We start from the raw sequence: 18,121 nt of genomic DNA, 5'->3' as shown, positions 1-18,121 counted from the left end.
CATGCAGAATCTTCAGTTGCAGCACATGGATCTAGCTCCCTGACCAGGGATTGAACTCAGGCCATCGGCACCAGGAGCTCAGAGTCTCAGTCACTAAACCACCAAGGAAGTCTCTGCACATCGTTTTTCTAATTCCTTAATTTTACTCTTTCCATCATTTCTACGAGACTATAGAAATCTAGAGTCCATTCAAGGTTTCCAATGGCATGCTTTTTAAAGCTGGAACTTTTTTTCAAGAACTAATGACCTTGAGAGCCCCCAGCTCATCTAGAATATATTGCTTGTTGTGGACAGTCACCTTTAATCTTCCATTAGAGAAACGATTAGTCTGGGCTTTCAGACACTTTCATAATTAATTTTATGGTCGTGGTTGATGTTTTATGGGCTTTGGGGCATGAGCTGTTCTCTTCTAGTGAGGACAGAGACAGAAACACAGCACAACTCATGAAGTTACCCCTGTACGCGCAACTCCACCAGCTCCCACCTACACCAGCAAAGAGCCTCAAGTAAAGCCGACTGAGACTGAGCCCAGGAAACAGGACGGCTGAAGCAGACAGCCATTCCCAGCTCTAAGAAAAACTATGTCATTCCCTGGTGTTATTTCCTATTGAAGTTACTGCTGTAGGATTAATTAAGCCACACCTAGGCTCCTGGTGAAGAAGGTCTGGGAGATCCTTGCAAGGTGAACACTCTACCCTTGATTCATGCAGACTGAAGGGAGTCCCTCAATGTTGTGTGTGTGATGCGATGCCCCATTTACCTCTCTTCACTGCCTCGTGGATGGGTGAGGCCAGGTGCACCTCGAGCTGGGCCTTGGCACCAAACTCCAGCAGCACATTGACGCACGCAGCACTGCCACTGCAGCAAGCATTGAAGAGGGGCGTGGCTCCGTGAACTGTCACCCCATTGACCTAACGATGGGCAAAGAGAGAACCAGACAGTTTGCTCTTTCTTTCTCACCATCTCCCAGCGTGCATTCTTATGTAACTGCGTGGGGAAACGTGCCATGCTGGTCAATGAGTGAGACAACTCTATGTCTTTACAGAATTGTTTTTTAGGTACCAGTAGTCTATCAACTGTCACCTATAAATAGCATCACAAGTGGGGCAAAAGGGGACAGTTTTTTAAATGTATTCAGAGGTACTCTAGAGCTTCTTAGGAGCCTCCTGGCTGTTAAGGAGTGATCCTATATTGTGGTGTTGAACACGGTCTCTGGAACAACTATGGCTGGTGTTCAGATCCCAGCTCTCTTTTGTGTGCTCAGAGATCCTGCTTGGGATAGTAACCTCCAGTGCCTGGGTTTCCTTAGCTGTAAAATGAGGACCATAAAAGAAATGACCTCATAAGGTTATTGGGTGGATCAGCTGAGTTCCTATATGTGAAACACCTAGAACATTGCCTGGTGCCCAGTAAGCATTCAATAAACATCTGCAACAACAATTATTTCCGCTTTCCATTCATATGGAGCTGACACCCCCTCCCAATCATGAACAAACAGGTCAGGAATGAAAAGTACTACCAAAACCATCTAGCGTAAGGTCCCAGAAGCTGTGCTTACAAAAAAATCTCCTCAGTGATTCCCCCATAGTTCTTTCTTGCCACAGATTTCCTTTCTGGTCTATTATAATCCACACAAACTGCATATGCCAAAATGACTCCTGAAGAGATTGTGACCAGGCAAAACACACAAAGAAAATAGCCACCAACATGGTGTTTTTACACAGATGTAAAGAACAGTCTTTTGGACTCTGCGGGAGAAGGCGAGGGTGGGATGATCTGAGAGAATAGCATTGAAACATGTATATTCTCATATGTGAAACAGATCTCCAGTCCAGGTTCAATGCATGAGACAGAGTGCTCAGGCCCAGTACACTGGGATGACCCGAGGACACCCATGGCTGAGTTGTGTGAATGTATGGCAAAAACCACTAAAATACTGTAAAGTAATTAGCCTCCAATTAAAATAAATAAATTAAGTGGGAAAAAAAAAAAACAACCCATGGTGTCCTTAACCAACCTCAGTGCCTTCCAGCGATCTGAGAGGCCTGTGAGAACCAGCACAGCTGGGAGGCATCTTTGAGTATTAGCAACAGATTGAAAAGAACATTCCGGAATCAAGGCATTCAGTGGGGAGACTCTGATAAGACTGAAATATAGGACAATGAGGGTTGAATGTCAAACCATTTTGCCTCAACAACTAAGGATATATGCTTGTGATCAACAGGATCCTAAATTGTCTTGTTTCAGAAACAAGATATTTCCCCACAGTGCCAGGATAGCCCCCGTTGAATTGGAAAGTTAAATAAGATACTAAGATGGCAGAGACAGACAAGGACAGGGACAAGTGTAGGTAAATTCATACACTCTAGGGATTCCTGGGATGTTGTGATTAATCAGATGGGGAGATGGAAGAATGAAGATGACTTCAGGTTTGAGGCTGCAAATCCAAGAAGAGGAGCCGGTCCTAGAGGGAAGATCATGATAAGCACAGTTTCGGATGCACCAAGCGCGAGATACCTGTGAAACTGCCCATTTTGAGGAATTTTCTATTGATAAATCAAGTTTCTCTTATTCTTCTCTTATTCTGATCTGAATGTTAAAGAAGATAATATTTACTGACTGTTACCTCACGAGACTGCCAAAGACAAGAGACCATGTTGTTCTCCTTTCTTTGTCCCCCACAGAACCTCCAAGAGGCTCCTCAATTTCTCACCTGTGACTCCAGTGACCTAGCTTGACAGGAAATGGCCCCCACCCAACCTTGTCCTCAGAGAAGCACAACCTAATGAACATACACAACCACTGTGGCACCAGGAAAATCACTTTGCCTAAGGACGACTGTTACATTCAGTTCTACAAGTAGAAACCCAACTTCCATATAAAACGCAAAGACATATCTTCATTAAGCACTTAAGAACGTTACAGTTCACAAAGAAATATATAAGGGCTGAGTTTTAAAAATGAAATCAACATCAAAACAATATCTGGTGCTAATGCAACACTGTAAATCATATCCTCCAATAAAAATTTTTAAAAATCAGTATCTGGTAACTAAATAAAGGTCAATGAGATTTTCACAAGTATTAAATTCATAATTCTATTCTGATATCTGTACAGCCCCTCAGTCACTCCTTGAAAAGGAGAGAATTTTAAAATAAAGTTCACTTTGTACTGCTTTTCCATGGTACTATTTTATTATAAGCTCATTTAGTCTGCTAGTTTTGCTCAATAAAAATCGTTGTGGGTGTACAATGCTGAATTAAAAGTGGTTTTTGTTCTTTTAAAATGTGTTCTTTTAAAGGTTTTTAAAATAAATTTTCCAAGATCAGTTTTCAAATGACTTTCACTCAGGCTGTTTTTTTTAACCCCCAAATTAATATCAGTTTTGAATGAATTCTGTGAATTACCTCATCTGAACATTTGCACAGGAACATAGAGGCCATAGCTCAGTCGGTAAGGAATCTGCCTGCAATGCAAGAGACCCAGTGTCGATTCCTGGGTGGGGAAGATCGCCTGGAGAAGGAAATGGCAACCCACTCCAGTATTCTTGCCTGGAGAACCCCATGGACAGAGGAGCCTGATGGGCTACAGTCTGTGGGGTTGCAAAGAGTTGGATACAACTTAGCAACTAAACTACTACTACTAAAGAGGCTGAAGAAAGGAATATACCAGCAGTATTTTCCTGACCATCCAAGAACATGCGCCCAGATGGGCCAGGCCTGCACAACCCACCGCAGATAAGCACATTCTGGAAGGTGATGGGTCTTTAGGGATTAGGAGCTGTCCCAGGGCACCAAACCCACAAGCAGGGCTGCTACTCACGTGGGCACCGTTCTCCAGTAAGGCCTTAGCACAGGCCACATGTCCGCCAAGGCACGCCTCATGGAGAGAAGAGACCCGGTTAATTGTTACCAGGTTCACATTGACGCCCTACAATTTGGAGAGAAGTGGGTTAAAGGCTGTGTCAGCAGTAAGAATGGAAACAAGGTTGTGGGTCTTGTTGGTGGAGTGTTCAGACCGCAGATATCATCTAGAGAGGAGTAGAGGCCATGACCAGGGAAATCGAAACATGGCTAGGAGCCTCTGATGATTCAGCAAAAGTTCATTCAGCACTCTGGACCGGGCGATGTGCCAGCATTTGGGGCTTCAAAGCTTATAACACGGATATCTCTCCTCTAAAAGCTTAGTGGGGAGACAGAAATCGTGGTGGGGTGGAGAAACCCAGCCAGAACCCTGCTATTCATATATTGGCTGTAGACCTTCCACAGCTAAACAGACTTGACAGTCACTTTGGTCCCTGTAAGACATGCACCCTGTTTGGTAATCAAGGACTTTCTGGCTCCCTTCTTCTTCCCTTCATCTCGTACTTTTTCCTTCGTCTTCCTCATCTACCCACTTCCCCTTTCTTCCTCCTCCTGTCACATGTGGAGTCTTTCCGATCCAGGTGGCAGAGTCCCAGGGTGGGGGGTACAACCGGATCTGGCACAGAAAGATGCCGCTCAGGCTCAAGAGTAGTCAGCAAAGCAGACGGTGCTCCCGGGATTCCAGTGCCATAGTAGCAGTGATGCTGACCGTCACACCTCCACTGACACTCATCTCCTTTCTCAGATCCCAACATCTCCGCCCAGTCCTAGCACATCTGCCCTCCGCATCCTGCTGTGCTCCACCTTCCTCCCCTTGGAGTCCACGTGAGAGATGCTAGGCTCAACCTAGCTGCCAGCCAGAGCTGACTTCACGCTCTGATTCTATTTTGGGGGGGGAGGGGGCTGCACTGTGACATCTGGGAATTAGTTCCCCAACCAGGAGCTGAACCTGCGCCCCGTGCTCCCTGTATTGGAAGTACGGAGTCAGCCACTGGACTGCCAGGGAAATCCCCATGTCTTGATTCTAGCAACTTAGCCCTTACCACTTCCTCATGATCACCACTGTTAGTCTGTAAAAGCATTTAGGTTCTGCCAGGACCCAGTCAAGTTGTGCTTATCAAAAGCACAACTGAAACCCTCCAAAACCTAGTGTGTGATCCTGAACCACAAAGCCCAATCTGTTCCCACCCCTCTTATCAGACCTCCATGGTGCTGGCTGCATTCCTCCAGCGGCCAGCAGCTGGGACTGCCCACTGTGCCTCACTGGTCTGTCTATGTTTATGTCCTGAATGTGACGTCACTACCCCAGAGATGTGCTATGTATTTACAATTGGATATCTAATACAAGAATTCTTTTCCTTTTCCCATATATATTTTCATTTTAAGAAAATAAAAATTACAGCATGTTAAAAAGTAGTCCACAAGAAATTTCCTGGCAGACCAGTGGTTAGGACTCCATGCTTTCACTGCCGAGTGCCCCCTCCAACCTCGCTCCCAGTTCAATCCCTGCTCGGGCAACCAGAATCCCGCAAGCCCTGGAGCTTGGCCCAAAAAATTCCACAAGGTGGCAGCAGTGTACTGGGAAAAAAAACATTGATCCTGTGCAAACTCTCAGAATCCCTGCACTTGTACAATGCTGGAGAAGACTCTTCAGAGTTCCTTGGACTACAAGGAGATCCAACCAGTCCATCCTAAAGGAAATCAGCCCTGAATATTCATTGGAAGGACTGATGCTGAAGCTCCAATACTTTGGCCACCTGATGCGAAGAGCTGACTCATCAGAAAAGACCCTGATGCTGAGAGAGATTGAGAGCAGAAGAAGGGGACGACAGAGGATGAGATGGTTGGATGGCATCAACTCGATGGACATGAGTTTGAGCAAGTTCCGTGAGTTGGTGATGGACAGGGAAGCCTGGTGTGCTGCAGTCCATGGGGTCACAAAGAGTCAGACATGACTGAGCAATTGAACAACAAGAAATAGTGGACAGGCCTGAAAGATGAGCTACAGAGAATCACATGAGAAAACGGAGGAGCAGAGTTCAAATTACTGATAAGATCTGAGGTTCCCAAGCTGTCGGTGACAGCCGGTGTGATCATCATAAGCCCCTGATCCTTGGTTTAATGCTTTGCTCATAGCACATCAAACTATCTGTATGTAAAACAGAGTAGAAAATAGAATGTTTACCAGTGTGTAAGGGTAAATAAGACGGATGTGCTATGAAAAAGGTGAAAAATTCTCCGTGAAGAATGTTCTTTACATTTTGTAGGACACTATAGAAACCAACATGCTTTTGAAGTACAGTTAAAAATAAAGTGCTAAAAGCAATGTGATAGCCTGGACTGGATCCTGGAAAAGAAAAAGGAGCTCAGTGGGAAAACTGGTGTCATCCCAGTAGTCTGTAGTTTAGTTAGTGGTGTTCTACTAATGTTCATTTCTTATTTTTGACTAGTTACCAGGGTTATGTACAGTTGAGTGAAGGGTATGCTGGAACTCTGTGTACTATCTTTGCAACTCTTCTTTAAAAGTGTTCTAAAAGAAAAAGTATATTTACTAATTGGAGTAGGAAATGGCAACCCACTCCAGCAGTATTCTTGCCTGGAGAACTCCATGCACAGAGGATGGTTACAGTCCAAAAACTAATAAAAATATTGAGGTGGGGAGATTGGAGGAAGGAAGTGAACGCACGACTTTTCACTGTGTATGCTTTTCTGTCATTTGATTTTCCTTTTCTTTGTCTGTGTGGCACGCGTGACTCCAGCCCCCGACCGTGGATCAAACCCATGCCCCATGCACTGGCAGTCCAGAGTCTCAACCACCGGACCACCAGGGAGGTTCCTATCATTTTAATTTTTAAGCTATGTAAATACGTCACATAGTAAAAATATTCCAACCAAGTAACATTTTAAGTGCTTAATGACTGAGGAGGAGGAGAGAAACAGATGACATAGATTAAGAAGTACCAACCTTCGGTTACAAAACAAATGAGTCATGGGGATGAAACATACAGTATGGGAAATATAGTCAATAATTCTGTAATATCGTTAGTGACAGAGGGTAACTAGACCTCTCATGGTAATTATTTTGAAATGTGTAGAAAGAGCAAATGACTATGTGGTGTAACAGGAACTAACATAGTGTTGTAGGTCAATTACACTTCAAAAGCAAGTGAACTTACAGAAAAAGAGATCAGATTTGTGGTTACCAGAGGAGAGGGTGGGGGTGAGATCTGGATGGAGGGAGTCAAAACGTACAAACTTCCAGGGATAAGTACTAGGGATGTAATGTACAACATGATGAATAGAATGAACACTGCTGTGTGTTATATATGAAAGTTGAGAGAGTAAATACTGAAAGTTCTCATCACAAGGGAAAGAATTTTTTCAGTGTGGGATCTATGTGAGACAACAGATGCTCACTAAACTTACTGTGGTAATCATTCCATGATGTGTGTAAGTCAAATCATTATGCTGTACACCTTAAACTTATACAGGGCTCTTGGCCAATTATATCTCAATAAAACTGGAAGGAAAAAATTGAACCAAATAAATTATAAGTACTTAAAAATAAATGAGCAAGTGATAAAATCAAGTGCAAAGTCCATTCAACTGGCAGTACTGTTTCCCTTTTGCCTCTACTTTCTTAAGTAACACAACTCAAGGGAGAAAGGAAAAAAAGGCACACACACAGAGAAAAAGAGCAGTGTGTCCAGCTGTTTCTATTCAAAATAAGAAAGCCAGCTTTGGTGGTACCTAGGATGTGGGGAAAAAAGCTCTAATGACTTACTTCCTCTGTACACACGTAGACTCTAAAACAAAGTAATGGACTGTGGATGCTTTCATCAATCTCACAGATACTTACTATATTCACGGTGCTGCTGCTGCTGCTAAGTCACTTCAGTTGTGTCTGACTCTGTGCGACCCTACAGACGGCAGCCCACCAGGCTCCCCCGTCCCTGGGATTCTCCAGGCAAGAACACTGGAGTGGGTTGCCATTTCCTTCTCCAACGCAGGAAAGTGAAAAGTGAAAGTGAAGTCGCTTGATCGTGTTCGACTCTTAGCGACCCTATGGACTGCAGCCCACCAGCCTCCTCCGCCCATGGGATTTTCCAGGCAAGAGTACTGGAATGGGATGCCACTGCCTTCTCCTAGGGATAGCCATAAATAAAATAGCCTTAGTAACTATGATTTGAATAAATCTTTCCTAAGGAATAACACCTACCCACTTGTTGACCTATTTCATGTCTGCTCTTGAAATAGTGGACCATCAGGTAGTGAGCCTCTAAGATGGCTCCTAGTGATCAAGATGGCTCCTGCCTCCTGGTATTAGCTCACTTGTATACTCTACTCCCCTTGGGTGTGAGCAGGATTTACTGACTCCCAGCTAATGAAGAGAATATGGCAGAAGCAATCAGATGTCACTCTGGAGATAGGCTACAGGCTATGTACTGAGACTTCCTTCTTAGGCTGTCTCTCATGTCTATGGAAGAAGCCAGCTACCATCTTGTGACACAGTCCCAAGGTGAGGCCCATGCATCAAGGCATTGAAAATGGCCAACCACCTCTTAAGTGAGGTTAGAACCAGATCCTTCCCCTGGTCAAGCTGTGAGATGACTGCAGCCCTGGCTGACACTCTGCAGCCTGAACCACCTTGGTTCTGGCTCTAAGAGATCTGGAGCCAAGAGACTTGGAGCCAGAACCACCCAGCTAAGCTGCTCCTCAGTCTAAAGAGACCATTAGAATCTAAGTGTTTGTCCTTTTCAGCCACTATGTTTCAAGATCTTTGTTGCACAACAATAGCTGATAAATGCAACTTCAAGGCTGCTATTATTAAGGCACAATGGGAGAGAATAAGGTGAGTCAGTGCAACATAAGTTTGAGAGCATCCTCCATGAGCCTCATGGGGAAACGTTCTATGATGCGAAAAAAAGACCCAGAAGGGGAAGGATGGAAATGAGCCGAAAATCAGCCAGTTCCCCAAGAAAGGAGAGGCAGGAGGAACATACAGTGAGTTGGGAGAGGATACATCCATCTACAACAGTCGTGCTGGGACCCAGATGGAGCCAGCAATATCCCTGCTACCTTTAAAGCTGATTAAGAATAAAGCCTGATTATAGCACAAGCACAAAGGATCAAGGCTTTCATTTACTTACTTGTGCAATTAAAGTTTTCAGGGCCAGTAGGCGCCCCTGAGCTGCCGCTTCATGAAGTGGAGACCGATCAGCCCAGCAATCTGAAATACACATCAAGCTCAGAGTCAAGATCAGCAGTACTCTTCCTCCTACTGTGAGGACAGGAGGTCTGAGGGAAGAGGTGGGGAGCTGGCAGCTGCATAAGGTGTTCTGGTCAGCCACTCTCAGGTGACACAGGGGTGTGGTGCTGTGGGTGGACAGGGAGCACAGACCATCTCTCTGGCTTTGGGGGCAGTTTTCCTAAGGAATACATTTCATTCAAATAAATACTGCCCAGTGATTGAATCCAGTAACTCCGAATAGGCAACATGAAGGACAAAGCTGGTTCATGAACTTTCCCACTTTCCTTCTGCCCCTGCCTCCCGCCCCACCTTCACCTCTACCCTAAGACTCAATATCCTATATGCCAGAAAGGATCATCTTAAGCGGTCAGGGAAAACGGTTTTGTTTGAAATCCCCTAGATAATTCTTTCCTTTTGGTAATGAAGCCAATCTGTTATCATTATGCAGAATGTTGTTGCTCAGATGACATAATTCTCCAAAAGTTTATGGCGGGCAGTTTGAATGTGATGGATAAGCATGGGGCCAGTGGAGCCCCACTGCCTAGGTTCAGGTCTTGCCTCAATCACTATCTCTGCCAAAATGTACAAGTTACAAAAATCATTTGAACCTCAATTTCCTGATCTGTAAAGCGGGGGAACAGTCATCTAGTATTTAGCAGGTTTTTGTGGTCTCTAAGTAGGCTGATAAAGTACATCCATAGTGTTAGGTGCTCAAGAAAATGTATGGTTAATAAGTACACATAGTAGGGTAGGGCGCTAAGAAACAACCTCAGAACTGCCTTACAAATATATTTTTCTTGTAATTGCTTGTCAAGAAACAAGACTAACCTACTTAAATGTGCATTTGAGAAGCAACCTTCTATGAAACATGCCAAAGGCAATCATTTGTTTTGGAAGAAAATCTCTACCAGTTTGCAAAATTTGGCCTTTCTGCCAATAACTGTGTTCTTGGTACATTGTCAAGCATGTCATACAGTTTGCATTTAACACAAAGAGTCTATCTTATCACCCTTTTCCAGGTGATCCTGATGGTGCTAAGAACTCAGACTTTCCCATATCTGCAACCTTGACCAAAAAAAAAAAAAATCCCACCAGATTTTTATTTTCTCTAACCCTTTGGGTTATGAAAAGGGAAAAAGCTAGAATGGGCTCTACAGGGTTGTATTGAAATTGGAGCAATTAGAGCAACTGGTACGAAAATGTAATTTTCAATATATGAAAAGATGGTGCTTACAGAACTATCTATGGGCTGAATGTGGGATCTGGTGACCCATCTGGTTCTCTATTTCTCTACAGATATATCAATATATCTATACCTGTAGTTAGATATTGGAGAAGGAAATGGCAACCCACTCCAGTATTCTTGCCTGGAAAACCCCATGGATGGAGGAACCTGGTAGGCTACAGTCCATGGGGTTGCAAAGAGTTGGACACGACTAAGCAACTTCACTTTACTTTACTTCATAGTTAGATATATACAGATGTATCTTGACAGACAGACAGATTAGCACTGTCTGTGTTGTGAAGAAACCTAACCAGAACTCCTTGGAGAAATGGCTGATTCCAAGGCCAAGCCAGGAAAGATATAAGATGGGCTACAAATATCTTGTCAGAAAGTAAGTGCTCAATGAATGATTGGGAATGTCAAAATGTAGAGAAAGTGCCTTGAAGAGGATTCCACTGGCCAAATACAGGACGATTTGAGCATGAAAATAAGTCATGATTATACCCAAGCAAAAATGGGAATCTCTAAGGCCTCACTGATATAAATATATTAATAGGGAGAAGAGAAAGCTCTTCCTCATAGTAGAACACCAACTTGAGACACGTAGGAGAAATCATAAAATCGGCCTTAAATGTTCTCCCCACAGAATAATTATAGTTATCAAGGGAACAAGGGTAGGTGTACAGTTGAACAAAATTGTAGGCACCACCTTGCCTGGGGAGATCAAAGTTAACCTGAGAAGTGATGGAACCAACTGGCACAGTGTGCCATCTGAGGCAATGCGACAAGCCACATCATGTACTACGGGAGGGAACACAGTGAAAAGAACACAGCGCCGCTTGGAACATTCCTACTCAAAACACATAGCCTGTGTCTCATTATGAGGACACCGAGAACCAACTCAAACTGAGGGACATTCTCAAAAATAACTGGCCAGTAACCAGACTGAAGGAGGCTGATGGGACATGACATCTAAAGACAATATGGCTGCCTGGATTGGATCCACTAGAGTGGGCTCTAAAGGGTAATATTGAAATTGGAGCAATTAGAGCAACTGGTATGAAAATGTGAAATATTCTCAATATATGAAAAGATAGTGCTTACAGAAATATCTATGGGCTGAATGCAGGATTTGGTGACCCATCTGGTGCTCTATTTCTCTACAGATATATATCTGTATCAAGGATTATTAACAGGACAGTTGGGTAAATGTGAATGTAGACTGGGCAGAGAGAAGTGGGAATTCTTTGTATTTTAGTTCCAAAATAAAAACTGTATCTATTTATATCTATCTCATCTATCTAATCACTGGTGAATTACATATTCCTGATATGTAGAATGCTTTTTCTAATAAGAAAAACAGACTGAAAATTTAACCTGAAAATATATTATGTTTTTATCTCCGCTTGTTCTTGAGTCAGTTAAGCTGATGAGTGGATTTTTAAATCTCTTTGGATACTGATCATTTGCATAAGCTGGGAATAATGAGATAATGTATGCAAAGAATCCTCCATAGCCAGCCTTGGTTTTCTTTGACTACATCTCCATCTCATTCAATATAAGACGTATCGCCCTCACCTCATTGCACTCAGAGATGGACAACCACTGGGGTTAGCAGGGTGGTCTTCCCCTATGGATGGCAACTCAGTGCCCTGGCCAATGTAAAAAGCAAACCCACAGCCGTGGCTTGGTTATTCTTGTGTCCTAACAATAACCAGTCAACCCGAGTCACCTGAAGGCACTCAAGTATTTGCTTAAAATCAAGATTTAAATGGCAACTTGCTATTATGAGAATAATTCTAGCAATATTAACTTAGAATAGCAACATGAAATGGCCTTATCTAAAACCTGCCTCCAAGCAGACTTCATGTTCCCTTTCCTGCTAGGAAGCAGGCATCTTAACCATGACTTCATCCTATTTCTAGTAACTTTCTCTTACTCATCAGGCCCCTAAGACCCACACCCCACACACAGCCTGGACCAATCTCTCAAAATGTCACACTGATGAAGCAGCCAGACACAGAAGAGGATATGCCGCATGATCCCATCTCCACAAAGTACAAAAGGGGCCAGACTCACCTGGGGTGTTTGGAGTCAAAAGCACCATGGTTTGTGCATTTATCTGTATTTATATCCTACTGCCAGAAAGCGATTTCAAAACCACCCGTCTACCGCTCCATCCGATTTAAACTGTCATCTCCACTCCTCCGCCCACACTCGGCAAGAGGTGGCCGTCTCTCCGCCCAAGGGCAACACGTTCTCACACAGGTCCCCACTTCCTTCTTGACATGCCAGCTCCTCTGGTACCATGGAAGTGGGGAGAGGCGAGGGGGATGGGGACCCACCTTCCCAGGGGCCTGGAAGGAGGCCAGTCTTGCCCACTGGGCCTCAATGACAGGTCTCGCTCCTGGTTCCCATGCTAGCTCTCCACACTGGGGCTCCCTCCTAGGCCCCTGGCCTACATACTGGCCTTGGCCACCTCTCCTCCTGTCCCCTGTCCATACTGCATCTTCTGATGCCCGCAACTCGCCGTCCCTGCACCCCCCCCTCCCCTGCCAGGCTGGCAAGGCCGAGGCAAGCCTGCAGGCCACCTTGCGATCCTTGGAGGAAAAGAACAGTGATCCTGGGCTTGTCTGCTCACCACTCTCCAGTTCTCTTACTCCCAGTTGAGGAACACAGGGGCACTTCGGTGAGTCACCTGCCTGAACAGACTTCCAGCTTTACAGTGAAATGCCAGGCTCCCCTCCTTCCTGGCTCCAACTTATCTAAACTTGCTTCCTCCTGGACACTCCATCCCTAGGCTCTCACGACAGGAGGGAACAGTCCAAATGTACAACAAACACTTTGCTCCACCTCAGATCTTATTTCTGGTTAAGTGGCAGAAACAGGACTGAAATTCAAGGTTTTGAGAATTGAGAACACACCCTCTTTTGGTTTTAAGAGCTAGTGCTTTTTCCACTCTGCTCATCCTTCTGGTAGATTGACTCGTGGGGAACGCTTTGCTGTATGCCTCTTCTCTCTGTAAATCACATGAAATAAATCAAGTGGATTGCCCTCAGTGTGGAAGTCATTTCGGTTTCCCAACTGGAAATAAAGCCATTCTCAGGGAAGTCACCTTCCCAGTCACTCTGTTTCCCATCACTTGCTTCAAAGGACTTTGAAGAGTATTCACAAAAAACCCTCTTCCAGAAACTCTGCTATGGTGGGCTCTTCTGTTTTTCTATTCCAATTCCCAACAGAGTCTCTTGGTCTTATCATTCTTGTTTTGCAAATTGGAGCTAATTGTGAGAAATTGAGGATAGAAGTTATTTGGCAGCTAGAGAGTTTTTCCATTCCTTTCAGGAAATATGCATCTAAGCTCTCCAAATAAATGAATGCTGAAGTAGGAATCAGCCCTTCGCTTCTGAGGCAGTCTATTTTTAGTTATTTGGCAGGCTTCCTGTGTCACAGGGCCGCGGGCACATTTTGAAGATAAGTTTACTTTACCAATGTTTACTTGTTCCTGATGAGGTGTATGGAAAATGTTCAAGTACTTTTTTCATTCCCCCCTTTGACTTTTTCTCAGAATGTGATTTATATCTCTGGTTCTCAGGCTCTTGTAATAACAATTTCATGACAACGTCCAAAACCATCGATTTCAAGAACAAAATGGGTTCAGATAGAACATGGTTGTCCAAGTTCCAGGTATTCAAGATAAAAATCAATTATTAATTTTTTGCAATTTTACCCTTCCTAATTTCAACAAGTATTTGAGACGACTGGTTTATTTATGTTTTTAAAAAATTGCCTGACTGGTTATCATCTCTAGTGCCCACAGAGCAATATTTATTCTTTCTATTCAAGTTCCAAAATCATATAAAGGAATATCTTCTCCAACAGCATTTACCAAAAAAAGAAAATTTCAAGAGAATTTTGCATGTGAATCAAGATACAGATAAGAACCTAATAGAATTAAATAATATTTTAAGGATAACAAAGGTAACTGGAAAAGACATAAGAAATGCCCCCAGTTAACAAAAATATTGTAATACAACTGAGTTAAAATGCCCACTCTCTTGAACACTCAGCTCTGGTCAAGAGACGAACTACTGTCAATGAACATCGTTCTGTAGTGAGTCAGAAAGAAGCTTTCTTTGAACCTATTAGGAGTCAAGAGAGTTGAGCAGAAGACAGGTTGGGTGGCAGAGCCCTGCCGAGGACTATCAGTCCCAACGTGGGACAGCCAGCAGGCACTGTGATACATAACCACTCAGAGGATGGGTGGGCCGAGGCTTGCGGAGACAAGCACCGACACTGAACAAGATGAGGTGGAGGGCCGGGCAAGAATGGACTGAAGGCAGGAAAAAAACCGGTGAGGTGGGAAGGACAGGAAAAAGGAGGCAGGGTGATGAGTCAGGCAGAGGTGTGGCCATCAAATCAAGGTCAGTCAGTCCTTTGAATTTAGAAAAACAAGGACAACTGATTTTAGGCAAAACACTTAGAAGAGAACTCATTCTTTTTTCCAAGGGTGTAATTCCACTATCTCTTATCTGCAACTGTAAAATTCCCCAAATTCTGAAAACCAAGTCTTTCCCCAGTTGTATCCAAGATCCTCTGGCAGCAAAACATGGTCATGACTCAGGTTTAACAACCTATTATTTTTAATTTGTATTTTCGCTTAGTGTGAATATTGATACTTTCACTATAGAAATATTGAAACTTCTGACTGCAGGAGGCAGCTCCAGGCTTGGCTGGGAATGCTGTGGTAATATCCAGTATACACACTGTGTAATCCTTTTCAGTATCCCCTGCACGCCTGAATCCTGAAACGTGTCTGGCCCAAGGGCTGTGAATAACAAATTATCAACCTGGATCTACACTTTATTTTTTATCAAGTTTGATGACCAAGTTATTGTACTAAATATAGAGCTTCAGTTCTGACCAAATTAGCAAAGGTTGAAAAATCATACACAGCCCTCAGGAGAGAGAATGTGTCTAGAGAAACATCTGTGGGCTGAAGGTGGGGCTGGTGAGGCATCCGGTGCTGGAGATATTAGAATATCAAGGGTCAATAACAATGTTTCAAACTCCAAAATACATATCTATTATTGACAAATTACACAAAGAAGCCTGAAAAAACTAAAAACCACCACCCAACCCCATACCTGAACTCAATTCTGATGACTTATTTACAAACGGAATAGTTTAAACCATAAAGTATCGAATGATGTACTCCAGAATATTAAAAAAAAAACTTTACAAAAAATTTTACAGCCAAAAAATGATACTAAATGAGGGATGTGGTGCTAGGTACAGCATCTGAAAGTGCTAGGATCTATGGCAGGCTCAACTCTGTCCTGGCTGACGTTTTTACTGCCTCTCCTTGTTTTTGATAGCCCTGACGATAATTCACAGAAACAGAATACGCTACTGGAGTCAAGAAAGGTAACCTTGGGCTGAGATTTTAGTAAGTCAATTAGCTGACTTACTGATTAAATGTCGCATATTTTCCCAACAAATATTTGTCTGACCAACGAGCAACGAAGTCAATTTCTGGTGTGAGTTGAACACTCAGACAAAATTTTGTTCTTGGTTTTTAAAATGTCTAGTTTTAAATATATATAGTATCTGACTATTAACAGTGTCAAAAGGAAAAAAAAACTGTTGGAATCATGTAAAAACCACTGTTTCTCACATATAACCACCTACATCATTATAAAAGGCTTTACCAAATCTGGATATACTCTCTATTATATATGTGTGAAATGTGTAGAAGTAAACATACCATCCTCACACACATATATATGTATGTATAAAGGAAGGAAATTAAACTGCAAAATTAACAGGCACTATTCAATCCATTGCTTCTTGTTAGTGATCATCGAAAAACATGTTTCTGACTTTTGTAACACCATGCCATTTGCAAATTAAATGAATATCATCCTAGGAGCTTCAGCAAGTAAATATATTTGAGCTAATGAATGAGTTATATTTATGAAAATTGTATTACGGCTCCAGGTTTTGATTATTATAAACCTTTCTTAAGAGAGTTCTTCACTAAGGACCACAAAGGCAGAAATAATGCACACGAGCACCAAGAAAAACTGTTTTCAACATGCTCTTGCTGATATTGACTGTCCGACTTTACCTAAACTGTGAGGATGATGTATCTATGAGAACATCAAAACTGTGTGATGGAAACTTTTAGACAGCCCCTGACTCGATTTACAAATTAAATTAGAAAATAGCTTTTCAGATTATGTTTAACTTGAAATTAAAGTTACTTTAAGACTTTTTTTTTTAAAACCAAGTCAAAGCAACATACCTCCCTGAAATGTATGACAAATATAATCCCCAAAAGAAATCTCTTTCCACACTCCAAGGCTTCTGCCACTTTCCGAAACTTCGAGATTCTTCTCATTTTCCCCCGTTAACTGAAGCATTCTGAGGCTTTGTTTTTGGAGGTCTTATCTCTTTGGATAGGGCTGCTGTTCCCTAGAGTCTTTAAAGTTGTCTAGTGTATTGGAATCACACAACGTAAGTCTATTTTGAAAAGAGAATCCAGGATGCAAGATGAAATGGATACTAGATAAAGAATGAGGTAACCCTGGAACCCTTACGAACACTAAAAATACATAGGGAAATAAGGAACTCTGTTTATGAATAAATCCTCCTCTTATCAAGTGGCAGTCCCAGCAGTAACAATATCTGATTCATTTACTTTTGCAGCATCTCCCTACAATTAAGGTGCATCATTTCTTGAAAGAAATAGAGACTAAATTCTGCAAAGCATGAGACTTTAAAATATTTTGCCCAAAGGTTGGCATTTCATATTGTAATAATGTTTGCTGTGCTTTGCACCGTGTTGGGTATAAATGGATTCAGTGAAAGGATTTCCCCTGACAGTGACAAGTGGCTAAGCAATTCGAAGTGCAAATGACAGCATATATCTATATCTATATCTATATCTATATCTATGACAGCATACCTGGCTGCTTTACTGGTCAGTCCATTTCCTGGGGAAAGTTTTGTCAGAATGTATTGTTAACATTTGATTAAAATATTTAAGAAAATAATCCTATAAAGTAATTTTGCTGTTAGTAGAAACGAGGTTTCTCAAAATACTGTTAGAAAGCCACTATTCTGTTTACTTCTTAAATAGTAACTGCTAATGAAACTACTAACTTGCAGAAAAGCTGAAAATCTTTCACAAATTGGTGCAGTCAACACCCTTTGCTACTTTAAATAATTTTTTTAAATAACCCAAAGTATAAATAAAATACTCAAAGACAAAGTATAAATAAAATTTGTCTTCTAGAAATACTATTCATATGAATTATCTAGGAGGTTTCTTTTAAAGTATTGGGAACAAATTCACGTATTTTTACCTGAAATTTCACCAAAGATCTCTTCTGCTATCCTAGCCGCTTCTTTTCTATTTCCTTTGACGATATAGAAATGGGTTAGGAGCGCCAAGAACACTTTAATTAAAAGCTTGAAGAAAAAAAAAGTAGCAAACATTGTAATAAAAATGTTTTTAAAGCCATAGGAAACAGAACCGTCCTCCATTTTGGCTTACACTCTGTATAGGTTCTTGGGACTGCAAAATTTCACCGAGTTATAATTGGTATCATATGACATCTATTTTAAACCTTCTAGCTCTCTGTGCTCCTGTTACGGAGAACTGAGTTTGTAGATTCTAAGCTAACTGTGATTTGGCGACTGCATACACTGACATTCATGGCAATGTTAAATGAACGAAAGAAATTTCCTTCGAACCAGAAACACCCAATATTTCTAGAC

General features: G+C 42.3%; 1 protein-coding gene across 2 annotated transcripts in view; it reads right to left on the bottom strand.

Annotated features, from left to right (window-relative positions):
* ASB11 (ankyrin repeat and SOCS box containing 11) overlaps nucleotides 1–17,887 on the bottom strand; it is a 28,889-nt gene extending 11,002 nt beyond the window's left edge. Inside the window, exons 1-4 of one of the 2 annotated variants that reach the window (XM_068962365.1) lie at nucleotides 17,707–17,887; nucleotides 9,014–9,093; nucleotides 3,823–3,930; nucleotides 761–911 (exon numbers count right to left, since the gene is read on the bottom strand). In XM_068962365.1, coding sequence (XP_068818466.1) covers nucleotides 761–911; nucleotides 3,823–3,930; nucleotides 9,014–9,093; nucleotides 17,707–17,887 — 520 coding nt within the window. The remainder of the gene's footprint in view (nucleotides 1–760; nucleotides 912–3,822; nucleotides 3,931–9,013; nucleotides 9,094–17,706) is intronic. The other variant, XM_068962366.1, reaches the window with a different exon arrangement.
* Between the last annotated feature and the right edge of the window lie 234 nt (nucleotides 17,888–18,121).

The sequence above is a fragment of the Capricornis sumatraensis genome, chromosome X (genome assembly GCF_032405125.1).
Source record: "Capricornis sumatraensis isolate serow.1 chromosome X, serow.2, whole genome shotgun sequence".
Classification (NCBI taxonomy): Eukaryota; Metazoa; Chordata; class Mammalia; order Artiodactyla; family Bovidae; genus Capricornis; species Capricornis sumatraensis.
This window is presented reverse-complemented; position numbering and strand designations above follow the sequence as displayed.